Source organism: Ostrea edulis, chromosome 4 (assembly GCF_947568905.1).
Source record: "Ostrea edulis chromosome 4, xbOstEdul1.1, whole genome shotgun sequence".
Taxonomy (NCBI): domain Eukaryota; kingdom Metazoa; phylum Mollusca; class Bivalvia; order Ostreida; family Ostreidae; genus Ostrea; species Ostrea edulis.
In genome coordinates this window covers 89,312,364-89,337,766 of record NC_079167.1, presented here as the reverse complement: position 1 = coordinate 89,337,766, position 25,403 = coordinate 89,312,364, and the positions used below count along the sequence as shown (strand labels likewise).

General features: G+C 34.6%; 2 protein-coding genes across 2 annotated transcripts in view; both read right to left on the bottom strand.

The window, feature by feature from the left end:
- LOC125671336 (interleukin 17-like protein) overlaps nucleotides 1-12,957 on the bottom strand; it is a 53,724-nt gene extending 40,767 nt beyond the window's left edge. Inside the window, exon 1 of the mRNA XM_048906972.2 lies at nucleotides 12,684-12,957. Coding sequence (XP_048762929.2) covers nucleotides 12,684-12,761 — 78 coding nt within the window. The 5' untranslated portion in view covers nucleotides 12,762-12,957. The remainder of the gene's footprint in view (nucleotides 1-12,683) is intronic.
- A 4,658-nt stretch (nucleotides 12,958-17,615) lies between these two features.
- On the bottom strand, nucleotides 17,616-24,610 carry LOC125670798 (peptidyl-tRNA hydrolase ICT1, mitochondrial-like). Its single transcript, XM_048906185.2, has 6 exons — nucleotides 24,400-24,610; nucleotides 22,212-22,263; nucleotides 21,505-21,564; nucleotides 20,888-20,970; nucleotides 19,168-19,337; nucleotides 17,616-17,721 (listed from the first exon to the last, which is right to left on the bottom strand). Exons 1-6 carry the CDS (start codon nucleotides 24,559-24,561, stop codon nucleotides 17,637-17,639), a joined length of 612 nt encoding a protein of 203 aa, XP_048762142.1. The 5' UTR covers nucleotides 24,562-24,610; the 3' UTR covers nucleotides 17,616-17,636.
- Nucleotides 24,611-25,403: the final 793 nt, after the last annotated feature.

Here is a 25,403-nt window from a genome sequence, read left to right as displayed (position 1 = left end):
GGATTGTCGTAAATATATGTTGAATATTAAGACTTCCTAATAATTGACAATACGAATATGTTCGTACATACATGTAACATATGTATAGCGAGTACATTGTAGCTACTATTGAGTAATTCAAGAATACGTTATTCGGTGCAATAAACTGGGTCAAGTAACTTTTACATAAATATTTTAATAAATTATCATTGCACTTTCGATGGCATATCTGTGACAACGCTGTGAAATTCCATCAAAAATAATTATAAATCGATTTTAATGCAAAAGTATTCCTCAACAAACGAATTAGTATGCAAGATAAGCCTGGTCACGTGTACATCCTAATGTAGTTCCTCGGAGTGACGGGTATCTGAAAAGAAATGGGGATTCTTTTAGCTTAGTCATTGAAGCTGATATAGGACACAAACTCACCCAGTAGAGCTCAGACTTCCGACTCTAGGAGAACTGATTTATTTACGTATTTCTTTCTCTGATCTCTCAATCTGATGATGTACATATCTACATAGATACTTATATGGAAATATTTCCTTTAGAGAGAGATTGTGCATTACCACAAATTACAAAAAGATTGACGGAGTAATAACGGCGTTTATTTCATCAGTTGCCGTGTCTGCCAGAAAAGAACGTAGGAGAAACAACACACCTTCACAGACGGGTCAACAACCACCGGCCTTCTGTCAGAACCAAGAAAGAATGTCGAGGAGCTATAAATTTCAATGGTAGCAATCACCAATGGGAGGACATGACAATAGTGATTATTGACCACAACCCAAGTTGATCAAATACCAAAAGAAAGCAAAAGGAAACATTCTGGATGTGCAGGCTGAAGTCATTCGAACCCCAAGGTATCTACAAACCTACTGACTTCACCAGGATGAATACGTACTAAAGCTTTAACAGATTATGAGCTTCATCTACTCCTTTGATCATGTCCCTAACACTACAGCTATATTCTTTATTTTATGGCTAGCTTAGATCCCTGTTTACTAGTTTCGTATGCTAATTTACTAGGCTACATAATGATTTTCAAACGATCTACATGCACCTCTCGTGTCACAATCATTTGACATGATCAGTTCTCTGTTAGTGTAGGATTTTACCATTCTGTCCTAGACCAGTACGGGAATACCTGCACGATGATTACCTGACTTTCTCGTTTTCTCGAGTTGGTCCACCTTATATATTTATCTATTTCATATTTCTATTTTTTTTTAATTCCTTTTATCTATCATTTATTGAATTTCTAAAACTATTTTTAATTACCTTTATGGGTTTTTTTTTTTTTGTGTACACAGTAACGAGAGTATCTGACTGGGTACGAGTTGCCTTCCGCACTAATTAACATATTTAGTTATCTCGCCCTACCTGCACTAATTAACATATTTAGTTATCTCGTCCTACCTGCATCAATTAACATATTTAGTTATCTCGTCCTACCTGCACTAATTAACATATTTAGTATCTCGTCCTACCTGCACTAATTAACATATTTAGTTATCTCGTCCTACCTGCACTAATTAACATATTTAGTTATCTCGTCCTACCTGCATCAATTAACATATTTAGTTATCTCGCCCTAGCTGAGAGCATTACTACTTCGCGCGTTAATTGTGGATCAACCCCTTGGGCGAATAGGACTTCTCGTAATTTGCTCTCCACAAAACATTGATTAGCAAGCTAAAAACAATGAACATATAATTTGCAATGTAACTACGTTTGTAGATTTAGTGTAGTTATACTGCGGGTGGTGTAGATTTAGTGTAGTTATACTGCGGGTGGTGTAGATTTAGTGTAGTTATACTGAGGGTGGTGTAGATTTAGTGTAGTTATACTGCGGGTGGTGTAGATTTAGTGTAGTTATACTGCGGGTGGTGTAGATTTAGTGTAGTTATACTGCGGGTGGTGTAGATTTAGTGTAGTTATACTGCGGGTGGTGTAGATTTAGTGTAGTTATACTGCGGGTGGTGTAGATTTAGTGTAGTTATACTGAGGGTGGTGTAGATTTAGTGTAGTTATACTGCGGGTGGTGTAGATTTAGTGTAGTTATACTGCGGGTGGTGTAGATTTAGTGTAGTTATACTGCGGGTGGTGTAGATTTAGTGTAGTTATACTGAGGGTGGTGTAGATTTAGTGTAGTTATACTGCGGGTGGTTTTGTGGGTTTTTTTTTTATTTTTTTATTTTTTTTTGTGTATACATTTATATACCTTCAGCCAACTTATGTAAATATTCTTGTTTGTCCTCAGGAAGGGAGACACACACACACACACACACACACACACACACACATATATATAATTATATATATATATATATATATAATTATATATATGTGTGTGTGTGTGTGTGTGTGTGTGTGTGTGTGTGTGTGTGTGTGTGTGTGTGTGTGTGTGTGTGTGTGTATCACACCTCCGTCTTGCATTCACTATTTCTTTTAACAGTGATTTATAGTATTTTCCATTTCCAATTACTATCGCATAAAAGGAAATATTAATTTTATTGAGAGATACCTCTCGAAAACTTACTGAGGATATGCTATGTACAGAAGATACTAAATACCCCCTCCAATACTTCTATGGTTTTAGGTACACTGCACATATAATAAATACGAACGAAATAGGGTGATGTCACTAAATGTGTCCAGGCTTTAATCCAGAATTCCCTCATGCAATACAGGATATGTTAAACAAATAAACAAACCAAAACATGCTAGCGACATCCTTGGTGATGGTCAATACTGGCGCGTATCCTGTAAAACGGTATACAATATTTTTACGTAATGTATCAGGCATCCTGTTTTGTATTAATTCAACACTACAACCAGTTGATCTCCCTCTATTGACCGTCCATTTGTCATTCTAATTCAATATTCACGAACAAATTGTGGCATTTCAATAACTTTTTTTCTGTTCAAGGATCTATCCCTTATAAATAGATTAGCACACACGTAATAAAAAACCGTTGTGGTAAAAACAAAACAAAAAGCCACTTGGACTAAATGCTACCAAAAAACGCAAATACCCGTGTAAAAATATCAGGGTAAGGTCATGTTTATTACATAGCTTATTATAGCACATGTATAAAATTACATAAAGAACCGTGAAAACACATCCCATAAATACTACTAGTACTACTAATAATAGTCATAATTATAGTTATAATACCGTGAAAACACATCCCATCAATACTACTAGTACTACTAATAATAGTCATAATTATAGTTATAATACCGTGAAAACACAACCCATCAATACTACTAGTACTACTAATGATAGTCATAATTATAGTTATAATACCGTGAAAACACAACCCATCAATAGTACTAGTACTACTAATGATAGTCATAATTATAGTTATAATACCGTGATAACACAACCCATCAATAGTACTAGTACTACTAATGATAGTCATAATTATAGTTATAATACCGTGATAACACAACCCATCAATAGTACTAGTACTACTAATGATAGTCATAATTATAGTTATAATACCGTGAAAACACAACCCATCAATAGTACTAGTACTACTAATGATAGTCATAATTATAGTTATAATACCGTGATAACACAACCCATCAATAGTACTAGTACTACTAATGATAGTCATAATTATAGTTATAATACAGTGAAAACACAACCCATAAATACTACTAGTACTACTAATAATAGTCATAATTATAGTTATAATACAGTGAAAACACAACCCATAAATACTACTAGTACTACTAATAATAGTCATAATTATAGTTATAATACAGTGAAAACACAACCCATAAATACTACTAGTACTACTAATGATAGTCATAATTATAGTTATAATACAGTGAAAACACAACCCATCAATAGTACTAGTACTACTAATGATAGTCATAATTATAGTTATAATATCGTGAAAACACAACCCATCAATAGTATTAGTACTACTAATGATAGTCATAATTATAGTTATAATACCATGAAAACACAACCCATCAATAGTACTAGTACTACTAATGATAGTCATAATTATAGTTATAATACAAAGGATATACAAGTATGTATATAATGCACAGGGTAAAAGATCAATACACACGTCTAAGTATTTTCCATTTGTTGCTAATTGTAAATATTTATGAAGTATGACCGTTTCTTTGGATTGATGTCATGAAGGAGACACCACCATTCCTGGGTAAGAATGGATGTAAAGTTAATCTTCCCCCGCGGACAGAAAGCAGAATCCTTTATAGTTATAGCCCCCACCCCTGCACGGGATACACAATGGGGAAGAATGGGTACCTAGGGATATAGATAAGATAAGATAAGTTTATTCCAATTTTGGGCCAAGAGGGCATAACAGTAAGACAGTTTATAAGAAGGAAATTCAAAAAAGAAAGTTTACAACATTAACTACAGGTTACATAGACTGCAAACTGCATGTGGATGCAGCATGTTGGGGAAACAAGTACATACATATATGAATTGCTAATCATGTATATATACAAGTAAATGGACAGTATCAGTATTATACCAATATATGAATAATAAACTATAATGACTTTTGCATCACTTCTTTTTCTGAAAGTTTGCACTAAATATTCACTCAATTTGACAATTACTGGTTTGTCTTCGTTAATCATCAACCAAGTGAATTTGTCCTTATTTGTTAGATAGATAAAATTTTTGTTGAGCTTGTATATACCATTAAAAAAACATATTTCTCTCTTCAACATAGAATGGACAATCAGTAAGGATATACATGTATATAGATATTTGACAGGTTCTAACGATAATATCGCAACAACCATAGAATTTAATGAAATACATTTTATATCCCCTGGCATTACATATCAACACTTAGTTTTGAATTCGTTTGTTTGTTTTATGTCAATTTTATCACGTGCGTGGATCTTATCTTTCTATTATAGAATTTTGAGGACTTTCACTACCCCCACGAACACTCTGCACGATGAATATACGAAAGTATTTGGTCAATCTCAAGATTGGGATATATAAATAAAGTTTCTAAGTCTATCCTTTTACTATTTATAAGATGTCCAAACATCTGTCTTCCTTTCTTGATGAATTTATACATGTATGTAATTATTCACAACTGTACGGTTTTTTTTGTTTTTTGTTTGTTTTTTTTGTTTGTTTTTTTTTTTTTTTTACAAAGAATGATTGCCCTAACTCTACTCTGCATATACTAGTATTACGATTTGGAAGATGTAAAAAATATAATTCCCTTTTTTAATCCCTTGGTTATTAACCTATCCATACAGAAATACATCTTATCTCCTGAAAATACTAGTTTGAGATGAGAATCATACTTCTCACATCATCTTATTCTCAAGATCTAGCTACATGGAAACCCTGTTAAACAAACAATGCCGTTGTCCTTTTATAAGGTATTCGGCCTGTTTTACTGAACTAATCTTTACACACGCTGTAGAGTGTGTTGTCAAATTTCCAATTCAAACCCATTGAATTTCTCAGCTCTTTGCAAGTATCTACACATCTTCAAATTCCTTTAAAAAGCAACCCACAATGTTATCTTCAGTATCTCTATAAAGGGGAGGAGGTAGAAAAAATAATTTGGGGGAAAACAGAAAGATCACTATCCCACTGATAAACCCACATAGGACTAATTTTGGAAAACTTGAGGAAAAAATTCTTGGTATTTTTTTTTTTAATATAGAATTTCTTTCATCGAAGACAAGACTTTAATGAAAGTATTGACTATAATGAAAAAAATGTTGTAAAATTTCAATATTAAAAATCATCATTGTGTCTTTACCTGAATAATAGATTGATTATGTGAATTATTTCAGAAAAATCGAATGAATTGATTGCAAGTTTTTCGAGCTTTTGCGAAAACTTGACTTTGATTTTACACTGCTTGTCTCGTATTTTCGAACTATTCAAAGGGGGTATCCCCGTTAATGTTTAAAAGTTACGTGTACCGAATTTTATCAATTTTGATGAAATTTCAGTAAGTATATATACAAAATTAGAATAATAGGATAAAAAAAAAATCATTGCAACTATTTCTGTGAATAATAATGACATTGCCGATATACATTTATCTGGTTAGGTTTACATGGAATATGAGAATAAGTTTGTTCACTTCCCAACGGTTTAATCTTCTAATAGCTTTTCATATAACGAATTGTTTTGGGGTTATTTTTAAACTCAAAGCCGAATATTATTCATGCAAATGAACTGTGAAATATTTTGAAATCTATCTCTAATTTGAATACCATGTCCGAACACTCATGTAAATACTTAGTGGTGACTTACGGATTTATATTACATGCATGTCAATATAATTTTATGAATAAAGTAAAATGCTAAATTTAGTTTAAATAATATTTTATTATGTATAATACATAAAAGGATTGGACAACAGGTGTTGTCTATATAAGCCCTCTCCATACAAATACATGGTCGAGGTCATACAGATATAGTTATCATGATAATGAAGCAATATAATATTTTAAAATACATTGATATATTTAACGGTTTCCATTTCTATGATAAGTTACAGCTTGATGTATGACTGACAAATATAATTTAGGTATGGATATAGATATTTACTACACAGGAAAAAGATATAAACAAGTTGGTTCTGTGGTATGAGGATGAAAGATTTTAAGAAATTAAACAAATCTAAAATAAATCCATGTACATTTCTGAAAATTGCAACATTTTGTTTAAGTTATAATGCTGAATTTGCTCATGGTAATAAGTCAAATACAATTTTGATCTATATTTGTGGACCAATAAACGCGCGTGTTTGGATCCTTGACCTGCAGTGTTTATTATATTGTGTATTTCGAACTGGTAAGCTGATTGGCATTTTGCTCGAAAGCTTACGGGCAAAGGTTTCTGGACTTCCTGCAAACCAAGACATCGTCTACTGAAAAAACACATTGAATGCAATCTATAATTGAATCCCCCTCGCGATCATAAATCTTGATTCGCGAAAAATATAAACTACACGTACGTAAATGTCACTTCATACTTCAGCTTCTCCATCTTTAACTTCCTAAATTTATGTAGCAATATTTCATTATCATCTGCATTTCTCAACTAATTCGATACGCCAAAAGCACGTTCTGCGTATGATGAATTTTAAATCGAGGCTGAAAATGAATTGGTGTTGCAGATTTTCAACAGTCTCGTTTAAAGTCAGCATTTCGCAAATTCTATGTTTGTTATAAGGAGCTAATTCACAAGTATAGACTGTCATTAGGTGGGATGATGTCTGATATGTTTCATACCAATTGTTGGTGCGTGATGATTTTGAGTACGGATCACTCCGTTTATCTGATCAATATATATGGCTCACGGCGGGTGTGACCGGTCGACAGGGGATGCTTACTCCTCTGACTGAGGTATCTGTTCCCTTCTCTGGTATGCCCAGAGGTCCGTGTTTACATCACTCTTACTTTTGCATTTTTTTTATAGGAGTTATAAGACTGATCACTGTTCCTCGTATGCTGTTAAAAAAAACTAGAGAACTTCATTTTGTGGACAAGTTTTATCATTTTTATGTAATTCTCAGCTTTGTGTGACTACAAAACTGTTTGTAGTGATTAGCCCCACCAAATAGAAAATTCCCAAAACACAAACAAACAAAACAAAGAACAAAGAATGTGTCTGTTTTCATGCAGAAACTGAGATAATTTCTTTGAATAATGATTCTCTTTCGTATAAATGCCTTGTAATAGTTGCATGTCAATTTCATTCATTGCAATTTTCTTTTGTTCGTTTTGTCATTTTTTTAAAGATTGAAAATCTTGTTGAATTGGTAATTCGTCAATTTCATTAATTGCAATTTTCTTTTGTTCCTTTTGTCATCTTTAAGATTGAAAATCTTGTTGTATTGTTAATTCGTACGTAGATTAGATCACAGAAAAGTATTTCCCTTGGGTAGAACAGCATTTTTACCAAGGAAGGGAAATTAAGAAATTTCTCACAGCATGCATTTTCTACCATTCACAACAAAGAGGAAGTACACAGTCGGAAGACTGCATCAAATCACTTCAACTATGTATGCTGTCTTCCTTGGAAGACGGTAATAATCAGATTATTCATTCAATTCCTGTTCACTGTATTTAATTTTCAAATAGCATTGTGTAAAGATATAAAAATTCGTAATAAAATAATTACAATACAATAAACTTATACGTATATCAACCCCTTCTTAGGATAATTCACATAGCATACACATACCATCGTATATGTACATGTATGTTACTAATACAGGCATGCTTACGGTGGGAGATCCAGCGCCAGTGCAGAAATGTCCAAAATACTCAATATATGTCTTATTTCGAGAGAGATCAGTGACTTCAAGGGACTTCTCCTCTCCTCCTGTGCCCACAACAGAGTGTCGTCTTCGAACCACTGGAGGCTAGCTTAAAGACATCCCCAGTTGTTCGTGATACCCCCTGTTAAGGAATTTCACGATTCGCCGCTGGCTTATGATTTCATGTATTGCGTTCTGGTGATGTTACACCGCATAATTTCGTATTATATAGGAAGTACAAGAGCAACGAAAAATGTGTTAAAATACCGAGTATATGGAAATGATTTAATTCAGCACCAACTGATGGGTTAAATTAACCATTTTTATTCAATTCTTAAGATAAATATTGTGAGAACAAGGAAGTGCATAAAGTGAACGCTACAGTATTTACCTTGACATAATAAACACCTTGCGTGATAGTTACACGTCATAAAACATGAAAACTTAGAATCACCTTCAAGGTTATTTTCAATCATAGCAGAGTTTCTTTCACAGGCTAATTTGATATCTTTATAGCTAACTTGTTAAGTAGACAAAGCTCAATTCTTTATTATTATTTTTTTTAAAGTTATTTGGTTTAAAATCACAGAAGTCGGATGGACTCGTCTTTGACAAAGTAGATCGAGAACGAATTTGCTATAACGATTTACTATCTTGTTATAAGGAATAAAGTATCTCTTTATAACGATTTGGTATCTTATTACATTATGTATAAGGAGTAATAATTTATCTCGTTATCACGATTTAGTATATCTCGTTATGGACATTGTGTATCTCATTATAACGATTTGGTATCTCATTATAAAGTTATGGAGATTGTGTATCTCATTATAACGATTTGGTATCTCATTATAAAGTTATGGAGATTGTGTATCTCATTATAACGATTTGGTATCTCATTATAAAGTTCTTGTGTTAAGAAATTAATTTGTCTCGTGATAAGGAGTATATCTCGTTATAACGATTTAGTATCTCGTTGTAGCAAGATATAGTTACCTCGTTATAAGGAGTTTCCTCGTTATATACCCGGTACCGATTTGGTGTCTCCTTATAAAGAGGCTATCCGGCTTTCGAATTATGAATACAAATGGCATTTATTAAATAATCATTATGATAATTTTAAAAATACACAAATTGTACTTGTTCTCTCCATACCCAACACTAAATCACGTACTTTATTGTAAGAAAAAATAGAAATGATGACAGATTTTATATATCAACACTCATTTTTATCATGATAATTACATTGCAAATTTATTTATATGTTGCTTTATTATTGGTTAAATCTTGCTTTATCAAAGATAAAGATTAAATCGAAAAACCTTGATATCAATCTTACTAGAACACGTGAATGGCATATCGATCTATTTAAATACTGAATAATCGTGACCTAATGGTATAAAGTATATCGCTATATAGCTTGTGTCAATAAAATAGCAAAATTCCTAATTTTGCAGAGAATATATCAACTGCAGTTTTGACCTACATTTGAGAACCAATGAGCGTCTCTGTTTATGTTCGTGTGTCAGTAAATAGCTGATTTTGCAGAAAATATTATCAAATGCAGTTTTGACCGACATATCCGTGAACCAATGAGCGCCTCTGTTTATGCTCGTGACTAGCATTGTATATATTTACAAGCTTATCTTTTAAAAAGGATTAGAGTGCTAGCGCCATATCTATTATTCACTATGCAAGTAGAGATTATAGGAGATGTTTAATTAATTATAAAATTTCTATCAAAGTAATCTGAATTACTTAGAATTTATAGATTTTTAAAGATCTTTATTTTCTGCGAGTAATGTTTGGGATGGTTGGTTTGCATTGCAATACGTGACAAAGACAAAATATTCACTGAATAAATCATTGATAGTGTGTATAAGTGCATTGTAATACAATATATTCCATTTTTAAATAAAATAAATGATTCGACACATGTACAACATGCTTATGACTGTTTTAACACATTAAAGGGTGTTTAATATATAAAAATGAATATAATGTAGACATCATATCATTTAGTTTAAAATTGTACAAGTTAAAAACATTCATTGCTAAGTAAGAATGTGCATATTCTAAAAACATGTTATTGGGAATCGAGGGAGGGTTCCCCCCGCCCCCCTCTCCTTTGTGACGAAAATCATATCGATCCTTATTTGATTTGAGAAAATATATATTATGCCCGCCTAGTGGCCTCTCTCCACCTTTACTGATTGAAACTTTTCAGTAGAAAAACGTACTACTAAAATTGATGGAATATTGAAGGTACAATATCGCAATTTAGGAAAATCGGGCTTATAGCAAAGTAAACTTCTTGTATCTTAACACTCCATCCTAGTTTCTGTGAAATCAGTTGTAGCCTAGGTGAACATTTTTTCAAGAAATAAAACGAATGTAATGAAATTATTATTTTTGAAGTTATATAGGCAAAACATGAAAGTAGAAATTTTTTCCACATGACCTTACGAGATACCTTTCCCGCGCAATGTCACGGAAAGATGCTATGTTTTCTCAGAAAAGTAGGTCAGTTTTACCACGTGACTCTGTCGAGAATAGTAATTTTGGATGTTATTGAAAAAGTACATTTCTATAAAATTTCTGAAACATATTTTACGTATGAAAAGTAGTACACCAGCATTTGTCAGGTCGTTTTTCTCTGTCTGTCTGTCACTATATATTCAAGGATGATCTCGTATTGGGCAAAAATGGTTCAAGGCCAACAAAATAACACCGTGTGTACTATATATAAATATTTATTTAATCAATACATGCCCAATAATGAGAATGTGAACTCATGGGTTATTTTTATAAGAAATGTTTTAGATCCCTGTAGTTTTTCTAATATTTGGACAGGACAGCGCTCTGTAATGTTTAATGTCAAATGGATTACTGCTGTAATTAAACAAAGACTAAAAGACCAGTTTATACAGAAGTGGACAAATGATATGAATAATTCGTCAAAAGGTCAAATTTGTGAATTTTTTAAGCTAAACTTTGGCATCGAGAAATACTTAAGCATTGTTTCAAAAAAGAATTGGAAACCTCTTGTTCAATTCAGAGGGGGGGGGGGGGGGGGGGGGCTATCACTATACCAAGCGGAGGCCGTCAAAACTGTTTTAGAAAAACTTTGTTCGTGAAAATGTCCAAAGATCAATAAAACCACTTCAACAGCTGTTCAAAACAAAATTAACAAACTAGAAACTGAAAACAAAAGCCTGTTGATGAAATTGGATGAATTAGAACAATATGGGAGAAGACCACTGATTACTAGCTGGAATAGGTGAGACGGCCCAAGAGAATACAACTCTTCAAATTCTGGAGGCTGTCCTAAAACGTGAGGAAATTGTACATGTGAATATCCACACCGAGTAGACAACAGGCACACTGCAATGCATGTGTAACAGGAAGGGGGAAAATGCAACTGACCAGACCGCGATTCGAACCCGGGCCCCCTGAATCTCTAGTCAGGTGCTCTACCAATTTAACTGAGCTAACTGGCCACCGGCGATCGAATCCGGCTGACCGCTACACTCCTCCCTCCTTAAATGTCTTCACACCTGAAGACATCAACCCAGGATCTTTATCCCCCTGGCAGGCATTTTCGCCTGTCAGTTCCAGGGGCTGGTCTACGGCACCAAATGAAGCAGGAAGTGAGAAAATGCAACGGACCAGACCGGAATTCGAACCCGGGTCCCTGAATTTCTAGTGAGGTGCTATATATACCAACTGAGGTAACCGGCTATCGAAACCGGCTGACCGCTACACATGAAACCGATACCGAGCCGCAATCGGACTTCCATTATCCGAGATTTAGATGTACTACTAAATTTCTGTTATATTATTTATTTGATTTTTTTTTAAATTCATTAACTTTTTGACATATAGAACAGCTGTAGAACAGCATACTTTAGAACCAGACGCTCATATTTCAGTTGTTTATCAGTTTGTTGTCAATAATTGCCCACGTGGCATCATTCATTAAATGATTTTTATTCTTTCAATTTTGTCGGGAGATGTGGAAAAACACCCTGGGCCAACCAATTTAGTGCAATTTACATTACATATTTTTCATTTGAATGTTTGAAGTATTAGAGATAAGTTTGCTAGGTTATTGAGTTTGGCGATCTTATTACATGTAAAATTAGATCCTATGATCCGCTCATCTACTAGCATCTATGTGTAGTGATAGTAGATGAGGGGATCATAGGATCTAATTTTAATTGCTGAGTTTGGTTACAGATTTTGATATTTTGTGTTTCACGGAAACCCATCTGGATACTAATATTGATAATACATGCATCCGATTCCATTCACATCGATACAGGCGACCTGATTTAGAATTAACGAACACCGAATGTATATGATCAGATGATTAGAAATAAGTGACCCTACCTGTAATATTCTTCTCTGTTGTGGATATCGAAAACTGAACACCGATAATTCATTTGGGAAAAAGCTCGAATGGTCCATCGAAGAGGCTCTTGATAAATCCAATAGAATTATAATCTTAGGTGACTTAAATATAAATTTTCTAAATCTCTCGAACACACATATGGCCAATGAAATCCTTTTACGAACACATCCACGAAGCTACGAGAATCACGAACCACACGAACACCCTTCCTGACCTATTTAGGTTAGCGGATATTTTGATGACAAGATATTGGACTCTGGGACAATTGCCGTCGAACACAAACTTAGTGACCACAATGGCACGTTTATATATAATCAGAGGCAATACAAAACCAATCGTATGAGCGTATAAAGTGTAGGTATATAAAATGCAGATGTCAGTGACACCGATTGGAACACACTAGTTAATCCATGATGCTAATGATGGGGATCAAGCAGAAGATTCCGCGAAGTCGAATCGAACCACAGGCAATAATATCTCTTGGGTTCGAATTTACTATTAAAGAGTACTCTTCAATAGTAAATTAGATTGGGCCGGAATCTGAGTTCTCCATACAATATTGTCCATCTTTCAGCTTACCTGTGTATCATATACCGAATTAACATCATATTGACCTTAAATGCACAATGTCATGGGCACTAAATAATAACCTCAACATCACAATGTCAATATATCATATTCTGAACATCATATTGACCTTACATGCACAATATCATGAGCATTAAATACTAAACTCAACGTCTCAATGTCAATATATCATATACCGAACATCATATTGACCTTACATGCACAATGCCATGGGCACTAAATAATAACCACAACATCACAATGTCAATATCTATCTTTGCATTATGTGTTAGAGTGCAGTGCTTTATCCAGTATAAGAAACGAAGTCCTACATAGACAAGATTGCTACGCGTAGCCATGTCACCCACCGCCGCAAAAAAAGTAAGACGAAACAACAAAAGTCCATTAACTCCTGTAACATTTGTAGAATCAAAATGACGGCGCAATATGATCAACTACATATGATGGCTAACAATCCTACAAAATTTGAACATAATCCGTTGAGCGGTTTCGGAGGAGAGGTAACAGTAAGTATTCCTAAGTGTAGCGTGTATGAATTCAACAAAGTCCCATAACTCCTGTAAAATTTGTCAAATCACAATGGCGGCGCAATATGATCAACTAAATATGGTGACTAACAATCCTACAAAATTAGAGCAAAATCCGTTGAGCGGTTTCGGAGGAGAGGCGTTCACAAAGTTGAGTGGGACGGACGGACGGACACCGGTATTTCTATGTCCCCTTCCGTGTTGCGGTGGGGGACAAGAATATTGTACGAGACCAAATGTAACGAAATTCTATGAAATTGTCAACCAGTAATGTTAAAACCTTTAAAATAACTGTCTTCAATTTAAAGATATACAAATCAGTTTGTTCTCACAGAAATTCACACTTTTGTACATATTTTTTGTACATGTATATTATTTCACTATAATATTGTTTATTTGTATGTCTATATACATTCCCCTGACGTTACTTGTATTAATACATAAAATGTCTGCATTGTACCTCATGTAGGACAATCATTGTGGTTTGAGCTAATAAACTTGTATTCTTCTATACCAGTAATTTACCAGTATATTTTCGTTTAGTTAGAGATCTCAGAAGTACGTGCAATGTACCCTGTGTGACTGTTTTATGTTACAAAATTTATAATTAAAATGCAGATCCTTAGGATACATCAAATTGAATCATTATACAATGTAGATCAAATCCAAAACATCATTGTGCCAGGTCAGAACGGACCTGTATTCTCAAAACATATTAAAACTGAGGATTTTCAAAAGGTGTTGAAAACAGCATGTAGATTAAATTAATGTGGCAACAACTATTGCATTGGTTGACTGAAATTCAAACTCGTCCTTCCGAGAATCGCATTTGGAAGATTTTTAAATGGTGGGTTTTAGCAAAAAATGTTTCTATCATTTAAAAACGTTTGAGGGGAGCTTTAAACGCTCATTGTTAATTTTATTGTGCATTAATAAGTGTCATTGGATGAGAAAACGTATTGAGGACAACCAGTGCGCTTTCTTTAAATTTAAATCTTACAGGGAGGTGTTTTAAAAATAACTTCAATTTATACACGAGCATGTACTGCCATGGCATATAAGAAGTTGTGATTTTAGTTCCGTATTAAACTTTACGGCAGAAGTCGTCAGGAAATTATATTTACCTGTCAGTTCCGACGAAACATTTCTAACAATATCAATATTTCAATAGTGCCCAGACATTTTCTTCTTGCGAAAGAATAGTAAATATAATTCATACTTGGTCGATATTTACTAGCTTTTTAGCACTATAAGACATAGATGTTTCATATACTAAACTGGACAAAAATATTGCCCCTATTGTAACCAGGTTACAAAATTGCCATCCGGGAAAACTGCTCTATTTCTTGACATATCTATAATGAATAGATAATGAAAGACCATGCCGTTTATTTCCGTTGTAAAGAGAAGATAAATAAGAAATAACCGAATTACCAGGGTAATCACTTATCAATAAAAAATTACAAAAAAACTTAAACGAATGTTTAAATCGTGGTCTCGGGGGGGGGGGGGGGGGGGGGTCAGGGTGGACCCATAACCCATAATGAGATTTTGACGTTTTACATGGGAATATGCAAGAGTGTTTTTATTACTTTATTTATTCTAAGGATTTTTTCGCCTTTATTTTTGTTGGGTTTTTTTATTTTACATCAAATTTTCCTAAAGACCACCAACACTAAAAAATTTAAAGGCAATATGCAAGCATCCTCTTATACTTTTTCCTTTCGAGAAGTGAACAGGAAGATGGATGTAGGCTATGCCTATCCACTTCTCTAAAGAGAATACCTCAGGCATACAATAAAGCATGATTTTCAGCATTGCTCAATTAATGATTCCCGGCGTCATGCATGGTGCGATACAATGTTCCACGAATTTAAGATCTGTTCGATGACGCTATACCATTCAATAAACAAGATTTTTCTTTTCTTTTTTTTAAAAAGTATTAAAGCTTCAATTTATGAATATATACAACGTACTACTAATTTCATTTCGTATATATAGCCTTTTCAAAAGTCTATTATTTAGAGTTTTCCGTCCCTCTGAGAATCTTTTCAATTCTTTTGTAAACTCGCCACGAAATCAATCGGAACATCACTCGGACTTTTCCGGGACGAGTGATGTTCCGATTGACCACGAGACGTCACCAGCTTTGATTTAGGTGGCGTATCACAAGTCAGACTCCAATGGGAAGCACCTGGGCTAATTTACCCTACGAATAACGGTTGTTGTTGCGTCATGGAATATACTGAGCTCACAAGTTGACATGCGCGATCTGAGCAATCTATATAGATCAATATGAAACTAAGGATTTAATATTCATATTGGAAGAATTCAAATCGCCAATGGACGGCATGTTTGTTTTCTAATTGTAATTTGTAAACTGTAATACTGATCCGGACTAAATACCAGCATGATAACGAGATCCATTCATTTATTATACAATATAAGAAAGACAACTACTCTAAAGAATATTGACTGATGTCTCTAGAACTCTCCATGTGAAGTATGGATAAATTTTTTTTTTTTTTTTTATTTCTACCCGTGACAATGACATTGGTCAAATAAGCATGGTTTAGGAGCTTGATACACAACCTCGATCTCTCTAGTTACTAGTATAGGACATTCTGCCAAATTTCAACCTCAGATGTCATTCCGTTACAAAGTTATCGCCTGCCAATTTTTTTGCGGGCATTATAATGATTAGATCATAGCATTGTACTCGAAGTTAAAATCTGACAACGTTTGTATCATTAAGGTACGCAACTCAGGTTTAATGTTCCCTAACATATCCATTTTTAAAATAATACGGTAAATGGCGCGTAACTTTACTCTTCTATGTACAGTGTTAAATGGCATGTAACTTTACTTTGTATAGCGGTTAACTGGCATGTAATTTTACTTTCTGTAACGGAAACTGGCATGTAACTTTAATTTCTGTAACGGTAACTGGCATGTAACTTTACTTTCTGTAAAGGTAACTGGCATGTAACTTTACTTTCTGTAACGGTAACTGGCATGTAACTTTAATTTCTAGTGCTAACTGGCATGTAACTTTAATTTCTAGTGCTAACTGGCATGTAACTTTACTTTCTGTAAAGGTAACTGGCATGTAACTTTACTTTCTGTAAAGGTAACTGGCATGTAACTTTACTTTCTGTTACGGTAACTGGCATGTAACTTTACTTTCTGTAAAGGTAACTGGCATGTAACTTTACTTTCTGTAACGGTAACTGGCATGTAACTTTACTTTCTGTAACGGTAACTGGCATGTAACTTTACTTTCTGTAACGGTAACTGGCATGTAACTTTACTTTCTGTAACGGTAACTGGCATGTAACTTTACTTTCTGTAACGGTAACTGGCATGTAACTTTAATTTCTAGTGCTAACTGGCATGTACTTTGCCCTTTTCGGTACATTTTTTCTTTAATTGATCCTCACAACGAAACGATCATTCTTTTCTCAAGTTTAATATTGGGAAGTTAATAACTTGTTTTAAACCCTAGACTGTAGAGACTGACATGGTTTCTAAGAGAACAGAGCGCTCGCTTTGCGTATGGTAAGTCGTAGGTTTGAACACCAGCTGCATCAGATCCAAGTTATATAGATTGTTCCTCCATAAAGCACTTGCCATTGTGTGAGAAATAAAGTCCCAGTACACTACCAACTGGGTTATCTGTCCACCAGTGATCGAATCCGACTGACTGCCACATTAGTACAATGTAAGTAGATTTTTATTTATGTACTTTTAATCCTATTAAGTACATATACGCACATGTAGTTGATGAAATTCAAGTAACTTTTAAAAATTTATTATCTAATCATCAAAGCTTCTTCTATTTCTCTTCTTCAGTGATTCTGCTTTTTTTCTTCTTAGACGTATTTCATTTGCTTTGACAAACCTTTAAAATATATAATGCAAAATTTTACCAAATACCAATTAATAAATAGACATGTAGCTGAATTCATTAGTGTTGATAAAGAAATCAAATGTAGCAAACTCTTCTTGGACAAAATAAAGGAATTGATTTTAGTTTTAGCACCTTGGTGGGCATATCAATAATCTGATCTTAACTATACATGTAGTAATCTAAGTTGTCAACTCAAAGGATTCAATTACAACTATAGTGATTTAAGTCGGCAACTCAAAGGGTCCAATTTTCACTACAAAAACAGAGTAGGTATATGGGAAATAAATTACAATTTTTCTCAAAAAACTTCATTTTTACAGCACACAAAAGAAACATTATGATCACAGGGGCTTAGCCCCCGTAATTATGATCACAATTTCCTTGCAAGTACATGTATAAAATACATTGAACATGAGGGGCTCACTTTCACTATTGATTCAATTTGATATGGTTTAATATCTGTTACTTCTGGAGTAAGCACAGGTGTCAAGTCCTTGTTTATTCTATAATCTCTTGAATGACACGTTAATGTAAAGCTGGGGGTTGGTCAGGGGTAACGGAAATATGGAAGTTCTTTAGCAATCTAAGTCAGCAATTCAAAGGATCTGATTTTAACAAGAGCAATCTAAGTTGGCATCTCCAAGAATCTAATTTTTAATTGTACTGAAGGGACATTAGTGAGAATATCAAAGGATATGAATTTCATTTGGTCTTTTCCATTGTATGAAATAATACCCTGTACATACTATGGTGTGTAATATGAAATGAATCATATAATTCTGATTGTAGCAATCTACTTGAGTGAAGCAATAATTGGATTTCAATTGGAGTAATTAAAATTGTGAATAAACAGATTTGATTCTATCATTTGTAAGAATCTAATTTTTTTAATCAAAATATCTAATCTTATTACATGTATATTTGTAGCAATTTAATTGATTGAATCTGACAAATAAATAATTAATATGGTAAGCTAAGACAAAAACCAATGATCATAAAAAACTGGTAGAATTCTATAAGTCATCAATACTGTACCAATGTTCAGTCCTAAGTGCTATTCATACCATAGCTCTGTCCTAAAAGCCACGGGCTGCATACAGACTTTTAACAGGTATATACTGTGGTTTATGTCATTAGTTGAAATCATTTTCTGCCTTAGCAAGACCATATAATCCAGTAAACAATAGAGCTCAGTCTTAATTCAGCAAAAGAAACAAAACAGCAGCAGTCCACAATCAATGTATCAATAAAATAACACTTCGTCAAAACCGTGAACCTGATTTCTGAAACCACAGGATTCACCCCACAAAGCCTCACCTCTCTGTCAACCGTGAACCTGATTTCTGAAACCACAGGATTCACCCCACAAAGCCTCACCTCCCTAGGATTCACCCCACAAAGCCTCACCTCTCTAGGATTCACCCCACAAAGCCTCACCTCTCTGTCAGTATCTTAGTATCCTCTTCGGTCATTTCCTCAAGCTTCTCTGAGGATCTGTATATCATCTCCCTGACCTTATTTAAGCAGTCGGCCTGATTCAGCATCTGTGTCCGTGTTTTCTCGGATGTGACAACCAAATATCCCTCTTTTGTTATTTTACTTTTCTCCTTCAAAATCAAAGTTTTTTGTGTAAAGTAGAATTTCAGAGCAATGAAACATAACAATAGCTGCTTTGAACACACTTACAGTAAATGTACTAATCACAGTATTTTAGAAGGGTTTCTATTTTTGCCAAACTAAAGTTATATATATAAAATGATACTCTCTATTCATTATCATCAACAGAAGAAAATAGTACATCAGCTCCATTTGTGCTAAGTATACTATTCTGATAAGTACATTTATCATAAAACTAATAATTTGTTGGAAAAGTTCCTAAATTATAAAGAATTTTAGTGTGTAATATCAGGGCTATTGAATTTTTATTATGAACTCTTTATGAAATAATAGGATGTACACCGACAAAATTATCAAGTACAAATTAACATTATTGCACTATAGCTGTAAATAAAGATGTCGGACCAGATACTGCGTGGGAAGCTCTGGTAGCCAATATTGTTATGTATGGTGGAGCAGATATTGAGTGGGAAGCTCTGATAGCCAGTATTGTTATGTATGGTGGAGCAGATATTGAGTGGGAAGCTCTGGTAGCCAGTATTGTTGTGTATGGTGGAGCAGATATTGAGTGGGAAGCTCTGGTAGCCAGTATTATTATGTATGGTGGAGCAGTATTGAGTGGGAAGCTCTGGTAGCCAGTATTGTTATGTATGGTGGAGCAGTATTGGGTGGGAAGCTCTGATAGCCAGTATTGTTGTGTATGGTGGAGCAGATATTGAGTGGGAAGCTCTGATAGCCAGTATTGTTGTGTATGGTGGAGCAGTATTGGGTGGGAAGCTCTGGTAGCCAGTATTGTTATGTATGCTGGAGCAGTATTGGGTGGGAAGCTCTGGTAGCCAGTATTGTTGTGTATGGTGGAGCAGTATTGGGTGGGAAGCTCTGGTAGCCAGTATTGTTATGTATGGTGGAGCAGTATTGGGTGGGAAGCTCTGGTAGCCAGTATTGTTGTGTATGGTGGAGCAGATATTGAGTGGGAAGCTCTGATAGCCAGTATTGTTATGTATGGTGGAGCAGATATTGAGTGGGAAGCTCTGGTAGCCAGTATTGTTGTGTATGGTGGAGCAGATATTGAGTGGGAAGCTCTGATAGCCAGTATTGTTATGTAATCTTTTAAGTATCAGTTAATCTTTATGTTATTTCAAACCCAACTTCCTATTAATGGCCAATATTCATAATTAAAAACATCACACGGGCAATGATCAAAGTAATTAAGTGATTGTTGATAACATGCATTACAGTGATATATCACACACTCATATCAGTCCCAGTAATGCTTCAGTGTGTAAACTTAGTGAGGAAATAAATTATCAACATAAGAAAATGAATATGTTTTAGCTATATAGTAAAGGATCTATAACGGTAATTAACAGCACGAGAATTGGGTGTAAAATGCACTCACAAGCTCAAGCATGTTTCGTTCAATTACTGCCAATATTCAGCACTAATCCTAAGATACAGCATATCACAATGTTTACTTACTTTGTAAATATTGTTCACATTGTACTAATTTTAAAAATTATTCTCTTCAGTTACAACTCACATTTTTGATGAGATTTTCCTTGATCCAATGTGGTATCCATGATGCACTTCCAACATGAAATCGTACTTCTACTTTTGAGCTGACTGTTAAATAAAGCAAAGTCGATATATGACATCATAGCTACAAAACAGTGGATCCTAGTTTGCAAATTTGAGATGACCAAGCAGGGGAGTTCTATCTCACTTTTCCCCACTAGTTTGTACAAATTCACACCACAGAACTACAGTTTTGCAGCTAGTGACATCATACATGTACTAAGAATATTAAGTAGAATTCATCATAGAGCAGCAAGATATGAAGTTGAGATTACGAAGCACAGAATTGTTTAAGGAGATTTACTGATGATATCATCATGGCTTAGATACAAATTGGAAATAATTTATGATTGTATAATACAGGGGGGGGGGGGTGTAAATTATGTATATAAACTGGACAATAGATGATCACTTTCACAGAAAATCTCCCAACAAAACTGCATGTACAGATCATTTACAAATTTCAAGCTTAAAGGTCAAGGTCACTGCTGAAAGTTATATCTTTTGATTTACCACTTTATGTATGTTGAATTTTTATTTCAGTATGAGCGTGATGACAGACAGAGTTACAGAGTTGCTCACCTTTGTTGACATTCTGTCCACCGGGCCCACTCCCTCTGACAGCTTTAATCTGAATATCATCTGAAAAATCATTCAAAAGATATCAATCCTGTCTGAATCACACACCCAGACTTACACACACACACACACACACACATGAAAATACATTGTATTTAGTCACTGACAAATATAGAAAATCAATTAATTCAAATCTAGAGATTTTCAAAATTAAATGATTTTTACATATATATCTACATGTAGATTGTAGAACCAGAATATAGACTGAACAACAGAATCAGAATAGAAAATACATAATAGAACTAGGTTACAGATTATATAACAAAACCAGATTTTAGATTATATTATAGAACCATATTGCAGATTTTCTAATGGAACCAGATTGCATATCACAATGTATGTATGATAGAACCAGATTGTAGATTACAGGTGTATGATAGAACCAAGATTACAGGTGTATGATAGAACTGAGATTACAGGTGTATGATAGAACTGAGATTACAGGTGTATGATAGAACTGAGATTACAGGTGTATGATAGAACCGAGATTACAGGTGTATGATAGAACCGAGATTACAGGTGTATGATAGAACTGAGATTACAGGTGTATGACAGAACCGAGATTACAGGTGTATGATAGAACTGAGATTACAGAATATGTAATAGAACCAGAAGACAGACAGCAGTTGCAAGTGTGCGTGCATTTTTACCTAGTGGTATATAGCCTGTAAATTCTTCTTGTGTGTCATTGCTATATGTCTGCTACAAGGAAAGAACACAAACAGGTTAGTTAAATCTTTACATCATTTGATTCCTAACAACTTCAAAACTGACCAAAGTTTTAATAACTAAATCTATCAAATTCATAATCAGGTATCAATGTTGTGTTAATGAACTACACACAGGAAATTTACATCTGAAAACTTTGATAATATTATAATTTGTTCAACAAACTGTCCTTTCTACGCAAGGATTGGTACAAAATTATTGAGACAATGATGTCTGAAAATTGCCCATGTCTTTGACCACCATAGCTTTGCATGGACACATACTGCCACTTTTGTTTGAAAGGGTGTCTTTCTAAGCTTTGGCTGTTATGGAATTGGTCTGAGATGGAGCTGTTCCGGCTGATATGACATCTGTTTCATATATATGGCCACTTAGGCTGACATGACATTTGATGTATAGACTTTACCATGTACTACATGTTTTCGTATTAGACTATTCATCACATACTTAACCTTCATCTTTCATTTTATGATATATTTTTTTCCGTATGCATATTGCATTATTTGCTTTGTTAATTTAATTTAAACAAATTAGCACCTAATTCAACAAAAATAACACTAATACATCACATTATGATTAAAAATCCAAGAGTTACCAGGGATTAAAATTAACCCTTAAAATGAAGTAGCCAAACGGGCTACCAACTTTCAAATTTCACTAGCCCAGAATGGGATTTACTAGCCCATATAATGAAAAACACATTTTGTCAGAAATATTCACTTTATTATTTATTATTTGCTGCATTTACTCTAACTCATGTTCTATTTCCCTTTCCATGCGTGGGGAACGTTTTGAGGGTCATGCAAAACATGCCTAGCTCATCGTCTAACTCCAACCACGGTCTGTTTTCGTTCCACGAAATTTGGAATTCTCTCTTTCTTGTTAGTTCGTAGTTTTTATTGTATTCTCTCTTTCGTTTATTTGTGGGATCGGGAGCCTTTATCCCTTCAGTAAATCCCCACATAATGCTTTTCGGATTTTCCTAATTGGGCTAATCTTCACCCATGTGGGACTTAACTAACCGGGAACATACCACGCAACGTAAATGTAGATCCCCAAATGCACTATTTAAAAGTCCGTAATATTACTACTTAACACATCTTGTGAAAAAAATCATATAGAGATTCGCCAATCGTATTTTTTATTATTTTATTTTAAAAGACTATAAACACAAACTATGATTTCAATGAGAAACCGTGTTTATCACCGATATCACAACATTGGACATAGAGGAAATTCTGGTCGCCAACCGGGCCAGTGCCTTATGAAGTTTTCGTCTCCCGTACCAGTATTTAGTCGCCTCAGGTGACTGTTAATTTTAATCCCTGGTTACTAACATTATACATTTTGGCAATATTGCATGATCATGAAAAGTCTGCATCGAAATACCTTAAGGGTCCAGTGACCTTTCATATGACATTCTTTGTGAAAATTTCAGTTTACCTACCCCGAAAGATGGTATGTACCATATTTGATGGTAAATAGTCAAAAGTTGATAAAGGATGACGATGGATGGGCACAGGTAACAATAGCAACAGGTCACCTGAGTGACTCTGACAACCAAAAATTCCAGCCAATCACTAGCAGACGAGTAAAGATAGCAATCAAAATTGTAGACATTTAGACAGTTAAACCCAAATAGTCTGGTGTTTTGTTTTATAGTACATATGTATCATCACACATATCATGCAACTGTATTGAAATACCTATCAACACAGATGAAAACCATATTGTTCCAGCTATATCTTTTTTTTTTTTTTTTGAGAATTTTCAATAATTTTTTATACAAGTAATGCCTCTGGGTAGGTTTTAAAAATGCTTTATTTCATTGTATCACTGGTATACAATGGGAATACGCACAAGTCGAAAAAATAAAGATGAAAGACAAGACGTCAAGAGCCTGAACAGCTGAATAGGTGGTGATAGCTTGACAAGTGGGTACATAATGATTGATATAGTAATTTTAAACAAATTCTCTACAATTTTTTGTTGATGTTTTGAACCAGCACTGTAGAAATTTTAGCTATAGGAGATATCAGTTTCTTTAAAAAATCTCGATAAAAAAAAAGTTGTTTACTTAATTAGTCCGAATTTACACAGTCCGCCTACCTTGATTTCCACCTTCCTGAGGAAATTTTGATCACTGTTGGGATATATATTTTCGAGGGAATATTTGCTTTTATATGATGATGACGCTGAGCGTAAAAATGTTCGGTAATTTGACGCTATTTGAAGTTTTACAAGGCTTGACCTAATTCGTCCAAGTGACATGTTGGGAAAACTCTTCTCTTTTGGAAACCACAAAATGTTACCATTAATTGTAACAAAGAAACTCTCTGTATGGAAGATCTTTTCCCGAAAATGAAAAATGAAGAAATATTAGCCCTATTTGTATGTTTGTTTTACGTCTCTTTGAGAAATTTTCGCTAATATTGAGACGTCATTAGATAGATTTCTACGTGAAATGCCGCACTTCACACCTATGCATAGTATAGACCCAGCCGGTTGTAAGACGTTTCGACCCCAAGACACTTCGGCCTATTCTCGGTTGAGATTCGACTCGCCTGAATATTTGGATTGACGCCTTCGCCGAACCTCGGGGCAGTCCTTCATAATTCATGTCTGGAAATTCACTTTCAGCTTCGGCCAGTTCTAGCAATTAATGTGCACTTAGATGACACTGCTGTTCGCTTCAAATCAGTTAGTTGACTATCAAACCAAATCTGTAGCGGTCAGCCGGATTCGATCTCCGGTGGCCAGTTAGCTCAGTTGGTAGAGAATTCAGAGGGCCCGGGTTCGAATCCCGGTCTGGTCCGTTGCATTTTCTCACTTCCTGTTACATTTGGTGCCGTGACCAATCCCTGCAACTGACAGGTGAAAATGCCTGCCAGGGGATTAAGATCCTAGGTTGATGTCTTCAAGTGTGAAGACATTTAAGGAGGGGGGGTGTAGCGGTTAGCCGAGTTCGATCGCCGGTGGCCAGATAGCTCATTTGGTAAAGCACCTGACTAGAGATTCAGGGGGCCCGGGTTCGAATCTCGATCTGGTCCGTTGCATTTTCTCCCTTCCTGTTACAGCTGCATTACTTACCGTCTAAGTATGTAAATTTCATA

What these genes read in the sequence shown, in the direction of transcription:
- LOC125670798 (XM_048906185.2), bottom strand. Translation starts at nt 24,561, where the DNA reads ATGTCACTTGGACGAATTAGGTCAAGCCTTGTAAAACTTCAAATAGCG. An exon ending in TGGACAGAATGTCAACAAAG is followed by an intron (nt 20,971 to 21,504) that starts GTGAGCAACTCT and finishes TTTATTTAACAG; the next exon opens with TCAGCTCAAAAGTAGAAGTA. An exon ending in AGGAAAATCTCATCAAAAAT is followed by an intron (nt 19,338 to 20,887) that starts GTGAGTTGTAAC and finishes TTGATTTTGAAG; the next exon opens with GAGAAAAGTAAAATAACAAA.